Below are 9,688 nucleotides of genomic sequence, written 5' to 3'. Positions count from 1 at the left end.
TATATGTATAACCAATATATGGGAGGATTGGTAGATGGAAGTCATACTTAGGAGGAGCAAGAATGGGAAGGCCAGTCACCCAACACATTCATTGCAGAAATCATGTGCCTATGTACTCACAGTGTACCCAGCAATAGGGCTGCCAGTATGCTTTGGCATTTTCCACTGGACACTGATAGCTGTGCAATTCAATACATCCAAGATGATATTGAGAGGAGGCCCCATCTTGCCTGCACCAAAAGAAAAGACATCTTGTTAGAAGCTCTATACATTGTGCCTTGGGTATATGTTCAGAAGACTTAGAATATATATGTTATATGATAGATGTTGCATGATGCATGTTATATGCTATATACGTTATATTTGCTCGTGGTGGTAGGGTGCCATCAAGTGAACTCCAGCTCACGGTGATCCGTGTGTGCAGAGTAGAACTGTGCTCCATAAGGTTTCCTAGGCTGTGATCTTTCAGAAGCAGATCACCAAGCCCGTCTCCCAAAACACCAACCATTTGGCTGACAAGTAGTGCTTAACTGTTTGTGCCATTCAGGGATTCCTGAATATTATATAAAATCAATACCTACATACATATATGCAATATATGTTTTAGTATTTCATTCATTGTACATATTTAATGAATATATATAAATATCTTTATAATTTTGAACATTATTTTACTTAACAGCATATATAGTATATGTACTATTGTTAAAAATCCTGACTTAATGATTGTAAGCTCTTTCATCTAATGCATATGCCAAAATTTACACCACTTATTTCACTGTTTTTAGATACTTAATTTATTTTCAATATTTTGTTCAACAATGTTCCATGAATGAAAAGGACAGGGTCTGTCTTTTTCAGACTCTGTACTCTGTTCAGAGTACAGAGACTACTTATCCAAACCAAACCAAACCCACTGCCATCAGTCAATTGGAACAAACAACAAACCCTACGAGAGAGGAGAACTGCTCCATAGGGTTTCCAAGGCTGTAATCTTTATGGAAGTAGAATGCCTTATCTTTCTCTTGTGAAGCAGCTGCTGGGTTTGAACCAACAATCTTTTGATTAGCAGCCCAGTACTTTACCCATAGTGCCACCAGAGCTCCTTACTAAATGGTAAGGGATCAGTAAACATTCTTGAGTGAAGGAATGTTTCACAATTTTATTTTCCACTTACTAAATCCTGATGATTTTTTTTTTTTTAATTTCTGTGTATAATTCTCTACTATATCAATCAGGACACTTCATTTGTAATTCACAAGGATCTAATATACCTATTTATTGGACTGCTGCTACAGCCTCCCACCAACATTTTTAATGACAGAACCCAAAGCCTTTCCTACCACTAGTCTGTCATGTTTTGCATGTTGCTGTGATACTGGAACATACACCACTGCTATTTCAAACATCAGCAGGGCCACCCATAGTGAATAGTTTTCACCAGAGCCTCCAGACTAAGACTAGAAAGAAGAACATGGCTAGATTTACATCATATGAGGGGGAAAAAAAAAAAAAACATGGCCACTAAAACCATGATAAATAGCATGGAAACACTGTTTGATATAGTGCCAGAAGATGAGCCCCTCGGGATAAAAACACTCAGAATGACTGGGGAAGAGCTGCCTACTCAAAGTAGAGTCAACCTTAATGACGTGGATGGAGTAAAGCTTTCTGGACCTTCATTTGCTGATGTAGTGTGACACAAAATGAAAAGAAACAGCAGCATGCATCCATTAATAATCAGAACATGAAATGAACAGAGTATGAACCTAGGAAAACTGGAAGCTGTCAAAAATGAAACGGAACCCATAAAGATTGACATCCTAGTCATTAGTGAGAATAAATGGACTGATATGGGCCATTTTGAATCAATCATATGGTCTATTATGCCTGCAATGACATATTAAAGAGGAATGGTGTCATATTTCTTGTAAAAAAAAAAAAAAACCAAGATCTATCCTGATATACAATGCTGTCAGTGATAGGATACTATCCATACACTTGCAAGAAAGATCAGTTAATGCAACTATTATTCAAATTTACACACCAACCACTAAAGCAAAAGAAGAAATTGAAGGTTTTTACCAAGTCTTGCAGTCTGAAATTGACCAAACATGCAAACAAGATATATTGATAATTACTGGTGAATGGAATGTGAAAGTTGGAAACAAGGGAAAAGCATTGGTAGTTGGAAAATACGGCCCTGGTGATAGAACTGACATCAGAGATTGCGTGATAGAATTTTTCAAATACTTTTTTAAAACAACATAAATGGATTGGATAACCAAGCTATGGTACATACATACAATGGAATAACATAGAATCTGCAAAACATTGCGTAATGTGGATGAACTTGGAGGACATTATGCTGAGTTAAATAAGCCAATCACAGAAGGACAAATATTGTATTAGTCCTTTACTATAAAAAGTCAAGGAAAGGTTTATACATGAAAGGAAATTTTCCTTGTTGGTTACCAGAGGTGGGGAGGGAGGGGAAGGAACACTGCTAGATAGGTAGAGACATTGATTTGGTGAAGAGAAGGGCAATGTACAAGATGTGAGTGGTCAACATGGTGGCCTTGAGGAAAAGGAAGACAGAGAGAGATGCATGGGAGGTACAGACAACAAAGATGAACTGCATTGTCAGTGATGGCAAACATTGATCTAGGGTGGATAGATGGGTGGAAAGGCTGAATGATCAGGTATGTCTGTGCAGGGGGTAGTATGCCCATGACCATGTACAGAGTTGGCAGACAATGTTTCTACAAGTGTATTTGTGTGTTCTGTAAGAATTTCCAGGTATACAATAGAGCTGACAAGGGACAAGGTTGTAGTCATTTCTTGGCCACAGCCAGCTACCCAGAGGGAACAAGTAGTTGGGCCTGTGGGCACAGGACCATGGTCACAGGGGACATCAAGCTCAATTAGCATAACATACTACACAAAACATTGTTCCACATCCTATTTTGGCAAGTAGCTACTGGGATCTTAAAAGCTTGCCAATCGGTTATCTCGATGCAACGAGTCTTTCTTTGTCAAAAGCAAAAAAGAATGAAGAAAACCAAAGATTCATGGAAATAATTACTACAAGTGACTGATACATATGCAATCCTCAGCCTGTACAACTATGAGATTAGAACTAGATGGTGCCTAGCTATCACTGTCAACCACTCAGAGGGGAGTATATGTAGGAGATCCTGGATAGAGTGAGAGAACGATGTGGAAAAAAACTCAAAATTACTAGAAAAAAAAAGGACCAAGTTTGCTGGTCTGATAGAGCCTTGTGGAACCCCTGAGACTATGGCCCCTAGCTGTCCTTCAGGTCTGGAATTGAACACACTCTTATAGCTTCCAACCAAACAAAAGACAGGCATATCAGTGGAACATTTCAATTAGGTAGATACACTCCAAGGAGAGATCAATCATAGGAGAATAGAAGGGCTGTGTATGCACAGGGAGAGAGCTTGGGGGGCAGGAGTGCACGAGAGGGAAGGACACAGGGAAGAGGTGGCTACAGGGAGGAAATAGGAGGAGAGCTGATGCATTGTGGAGACTACAGTCAATGTCATGAGACAAATTCTATGTGAACTGCTGTATGGAAGATGAATTTTCTCTGTAAACTTTCACTCAAATCAGAATAAAATAAAATAAAGTAAGTCATGACTATGCACATGGACTGTGCCAGATGGAATACACAGGAATCAAAATGACTACATCTGTGGAAAGATGTGATGGAGAAGCTTAGTACCATCAGTCATAACAAGGCCAGGGTCCAACTATGGATCAGACCATCATTTGCTCCTATGTATCCTGTGCAAATTTAACTTGGAGATAAGGGGAGAGGCCAGGCAGGAAGTGGGAGCCAGTGGGAAAGCTAGAAGAGGTAAGGGGAAAGGCCAGGCAGGAAGTGGGAGCCAGTGGATGGCAGGAACAGGAAAAGGGAGAGGTCAGGCAGGAAGTGAGTGGAGCAGTTTGAAACAGCTAATGGAGACAAACTTGTCTGTCAGTTTGTCATACTGTGTTGGCTTGCGTGTTGCTGTGAGGCTGGAGGCCATGTGACTGGTATTTCCGACGCCAAAGGGTTTACCTATGGTGGACAGGTTTCAGTGCAACCTCCCGACAGACTCAGAAGAAGGAAGAGGCCATACACTTCTCAAAAAATTGGTCAGTGAAAACCTTACAAATAGCAGTGAAACAATCTGATATATTACTGGAAAACTTTATGAAGAGCCCTGAAACACTGTCTGATATAGGGCTGGAAGATGAGCCCCTCAGGTTGGGAGGCACTCAAAATACGACTGGGAAAGAGCAGCCTCCTCAAAGTAGAGCCGATCTTAATGATGTGGATAGACCAAAATAGATGTCAGAAGAGACTCTGAAAATTGCTCTTGAAAGGAGAAAAACTAAAGCCAATGGAAGAAATGTTGTTGTTGTTATGTGCCATCAAGTCAGACCCAACTCATAGCGACCCTTCCTTTGGTTTCTGAGGTGGTATCACTATGGAAGTAGATTGCCCAACCTTCCTTCCGAGGAGAGGCTGGTGGGCTTGAACCACCAGCCTTCTGGTTAGTAGTCAAATGCCTTAAGCACTATGCTACAAAAGCTCCTATGGAAGAAATTATAAAGTAAAATATCTGAACAGAAGATTTTAAAGGGTAGCTCAAGAGGACAAAGTAAAGTATTATAATGAAATGTGCAAAGACCTGAAGATGGAAAATCAAACAGGGAAGAATATGCTTGGAAGCTGAAAGAACTGAAAAAATTTTAATTCAAACCTCAAGTTGTAACACTGAAGGAATCTATGGGCAAAATATTGAACAATGAAGGAAGTATCCAAAGAAGATGGAAGGAATACACAGAGTCACTGTATCAAAGAGAAATGGTTGATGTTCAGCCATGTCAGGAGGCAGCATATGATCAAGAACCAATGGTACTGATGGAAGAAGTCCAAGCTTCACTTAAGGAACTAGCAAAAAGCAAGGCTCCAGGAATTGACAGAATACCCACTGTCATTTCAACAAATTGATGCAGCACTAGAGGCACTCACTTGTTTATGCCAAGAAATTTGGAACACAGCTACCTGGCCAACCAACTAGAAGAAATCCATATTTGTGCCCATTCAAAGGAAAAGTGATGAAACAGAATGTGGAAATGATCAAACAATGTAATTAATATCACATGCAAGTATGATTTTGCAGAAGATAATGTAAAAATAGTTGTAGCAGTACAGTGACAGGGAACTGCCAAAAAGTCAAGCCAGATTCAGAAGATGATATGGAACGAGGAATATAATTCCTTACGTCACATGGATCATGGCTGCAAGCAAAGAATACCAGAAAGATATTTACTTATGTTTTATTGACTGTGCAAAGGCATTCAACTGTATGGTCATAACAGATTATGGATAATATTGTGAAGTGTGGGAATTCCAGAACACTTAATTGCGTTTATGAGGGACCTGTCTACAGACCAAGAGGTAGTTGTTCTAACAGAACAAGGGGATATCACATGGTTTAAAATTAGAAAAGGTGTGCATTAGTGTTGTATCGTTCAATGACTTATTCAATCTGTATGCTGAGAAAATAATCAGAGAAGCCAGATTATATGAAGAAGATCTCAGTATCAGGATCAGAGGAAGCCTCACTAACAACCTGTGAGATGCAGATGAAACTACCTTGCTTTCTGAAAATAAAGAAGACTTGAAGCACTTACTGATGAAGATCAAAGACTACAGCCTTCAGTATGGATTACACCTCAACATAAAGAAAACAAAAATCCTCAAAACTGGACCAATAAGCAACATCTTGATAAATGGAGAAAAGAGTGAAGTTGTCAGAGATTTCATTTTATCTGGAGCCAAAATCAATGTCGTCCATGGAAGCAGCAGCTAAGAAATCAGACGACATATTGCCTTGGGCAAAACTGCTGCAAAACACTTCTTTAAAGTGTTTAAGAGAAAAGATGTCATTTTGAAGATTAAGGTGCACCTAACTCAAGCCATGGTATTTTCAATAGCTTCATATGCATGTGAGAACTGGACAGTGAATAGGAAGACCACAGAAAAATTGATGCTTTTGAATTGTGGTGTTAGCAAAGAATATTGAAGGTACCATGGACTGCTAGAAGAATGAACAAATCTGTCTTTGAGGATGTACAGCCAGATTGCTCTTTAGAAGCAAGAATGACCAGACTTTGTCTCTCATACTTTTATCATGTTGTTAAAAGGGACCAGTCCTTGGAAAAGGATATCACCCTGGGAAAGTAGAGGGTCAGTGAAAAAGGGGAAGACTGTCAATGAGATGGATTGACATGGTGGCTGCTCAATGGGCTCAAGCATGGCAACAAGTGTGAGGATGGTGCAAGACCAGCCATTGTTTCCTTCTCTTGTACATAGGGTCACTGAGTCAGAACCAACTGAATGGTACCTAACAACAACAAGGCCATCCTGGTGGGCCAAGTAAGAGAGGCTCAAGGCTGTCATTTAGAACTGTGGGCCAGAAGACAACTCCCTACCAGACCTGCACACACCTACCATGGCTACCACGGCAGGCATTTGAGCTTCAACTATCTTTCTGTCTCTGCCTTTGTTCAAAATTCAAAGTCTCATCTGATTGGTCAAACTTAGGGCATGTTATTTTATCTTGGCTCAGCAAAGGGGCTGGAAGGAAAAAATCAGTACTTTCCAGTTTCCAAAGGGGGAAATGACAGGATGACATGAACCCTGGAAATTTTTCTTCTATCAAGCCTATCCACAGCAAAGAAGTCATCCCAAAGGAAGATAGGATGATAGGAAAAGGGCAGTGGAGGTCAGATGGCTAACACTGCTACACACAGCATGCATGTGCATAACCACTCCATTGATTCTGTTGTTAGAAGGGACCAGTCCCTGGAGGTTTAAAATTGTTTCAAAACTTCAGTTTAGAAAATAATGCATATGTAGTCAAAAGAGCCCAGTATCAGTAGAATGACAGACACAAAGACCAATCCGATGGCAAAGAATTGAGAACCCAAAAGTAAATCCATCTAACTATGGTCAGCTGATATTTGACAAAGGGCTGTTGTTGTTGTTGTTATGTGCCGTCGAGTCAGCCCTGACTCATAGCGACCCCTCCTTGGGTTTCCGAGGCAGTATCACTATGGAAGTAGGATTGCCCAACCTACCTTCCGAGGAGTGGCTGGTGGGTTTGAACCACCAGCCTTCTGGTTAGCAGTCAATGGGGAAGAGATAATCTCTTTAACAAATGATGCTGGGAAAACTGGACATACATTTGCAGAAAAATGAAACAACATCCATATCTCACACCATATGCAAAGACTAACTCAAGATGCATCAAAGACCAAAGTAAACCTCAAATAGTAATGAATATAAAAAAGAAAATAGGGATAAACTTAGGGGCCTTAACACATGGCACAAATATACTATCAAACATAACTAAAAATGCACAAACAGCAGAAGGCAAACTAGATGACTGGGACCTTCTAAAAAAATAAACATTTATGTGCATCAAGAGATGTTGTTAAAAGAGTAAAAAGAGAACCTACAGACTGGGAAAAATATTTTGAAAATGATATGTCAGACAAGGGACTAATCTCCAAAATTTATAGAAAACTTCAACACCTCAACAACAACAAAAAAAGACAAGTAATCCAATTAAATAATGAGCAGATGATGTGAACAGACACTTCACCAAAGAAGACAGTCAGATGGCTAACAAACACAAGAAGAAATACTCACCATAATTAGCCATTGGAGAGATGCAAATCAAAACAATAATGAGCTATCATCTGACCCCAGCATTAGTCCAAAACCAAACTCATTGCTGTCAAGTTGATTTCAACTCATAGTGACCCCTCTTTGGGTTTCGAGGCGGTATCTCTAAGGAGGTAGATTGTCCAATCCTCCTTCCAAGGAGTAGCTGGTGGGTTTGAACCGCCAGCCTTCTGGTTAGCAGTCAAAATGCCTTAGGCACTACACCACCAGAGCTCCTCCAACATTAATAGCGAAGTTAAAAAAAAAAAAAGAAAACTACAAATAGTGGTGAAGGTATGGAGAGACTAAAACTTTCATACACTGGTGATGGGATTGTAAAGTGGTACAACCACTATGGAAAGTGGTATGGTGCTTCCTTAAGTAGCTGGAAATAGAAATACCATATAATCCAGCAATCCCACTGTTGTTTGCTGTTAACTACAGCCATCAAATCAATTCTGTCGCTCTCCACCTCGCTTTGCACATGGAACGAAACACTGCCCAGTCCTGTGCCATCCTCACAATCCTTGCTATGCTTAAGCCCATCATTGTAGCCCCTGTGTCAATCCATCTTGTTGAGAGGCTTTCCCATTTTCACTGCCTCTGTACTTTACCAAGTATGATATGCTTCTCCAGGGAATGGTCCCTTTTGACAGCAGGACCAAAGTACATGAGACAAAGTCTGGCCATTCTTGCTTCCAAGGAGCATTCCAGCATGCACTTCTTCCAGGACAGATTTGTTAGTTTTTCTGGGAGTCCATGGTACTTCCCCTATTGTTCACCAACACCACAACTCAGAAGCATAACTCTTCTTTAGTCTTCCTTATTCATTGCCCAGCTTTCACATGCATATGAGGGTATTGAAAATATCATGGCTTGGATTGTAGTAAACATTACAGAACAGAATGTGCATGGATCATTGAATGGAAAACCAATTTGCTCTGTAAATTTTCAGACAAATCACAATTAAAAAAAACAGATGAAGAAGAAAAACATCTGTGTGTGTGTGCCTTCTTATGCACATGTGAAGTTTTTCTCGAATGTATATGTAGAAAAAAATGATGGGTATATATATATATATATATATTAATTTTCAATGGCTATAGACCTATTGTTCTTTAAAATGGATTAAGTGATATATTTCTAAGTATGTTCAATTACTTCATTTAGGTAAATTTCTAAAGAAGAGTTTCTGTATCTAAAGCAAGTTTTTGCAATGTCAGCAATAGTGACATTTTGGGCCAGATAATTCTTTGTTGTAGGGGCCATCCTGTGCATTGTGGGATGTTTAGCTGCATTTCTGGTCTATACCCACTAGGTGCCAACAATAGCAACCCCTAGTTGGGACAATCAAAAATATCTCTAGATATTGCCAAATGTTTTCAGGGGATAAAACCACCACTGCTTAGAACCACCAATCTAAATGAATGAACATCTTAAAGGTTCTCTTTATAAATTCAACAAAACTTCATCTAGAACATTAACCCATTCAGTTGCTTGTGGAAGTTTATGAGAATGACCACTGTATATAACACATCTTTACAGGTGTGATTATTACTACTTCAAAAATATTTGCTAATATGATAGGGAAAAAAAATGAATGTTTTTAGCTATTTTTCTTCTTTTATTCATGTGTTTTATACATACTTCAATTGAGTTTATTTTTTTAACCAATGATTTTTTCAAAACTCTTTGTAAATTCAAGATCTGAATCATTCACCTCTATTATCTCCTCATAGTTTTCTGTTTGAGCTTCCCTATGTAATTACCCAAAGGTACCTGAGTGTCATAAATAGTTTGCACTTAACTATTAACAGAGAGTTCTGGTGGCATAGTGCCTAAGGCATTTGAGTGCTAACCAGAAGGCTGGTGGTTCAAACCCACCAGCCACTCCTCAGAAGGAAGACTAGGCAATCTACTTCCATAGAGATACTGCCT

The 9,688-nt window shown here is 39.5% G+C and overlaps 1 protein-coding gene across 1 annotated transcript in view; it reads right to left on the bottom strand.

Annotated features, from left to right (window-relative positions):
• EGFLAM (EGF like, fibronectin type III and laminin G domains) overlaps window positions 1-225 on the bottom strand; it is a 208,109-nt gene extending 207,884 nt beyond the window's left edge. The window contains exon 1 of the mRNA XM_007951579.2: window positions 121-225. Within this exon, the coding sequence (XP_007949770.2) occupies window positions 121-225 (105 nt within the window). The remainder of the gene's footprint in view (window positions 1-120) is intronic.
• Window positions 226-9,688: the final 9,463 nt, after the last annotated feature.

This window comes from Orycteropus afer, unplaced genomic scaffold (assembly GCF_000298275.1).
Source record: "Orycteropus afer afer isolate SDZICR_OR568_19922 unplaced genomic scaffold, OryAfe1.0 scaffold00300, whole genome shotgun sequence".
Lineage (NCBI taxonomy): Eukaryota > Metazoa > Chordata > Mammalia > Tubulidentata > Orycteropodidae > Orycteropus > Orycteropus afer.
The sequence above is the reverse complement of the archived record's forward strand: the minus strand, read 5'-3'. Positions and strand labels throughout refer to the sequence as shown.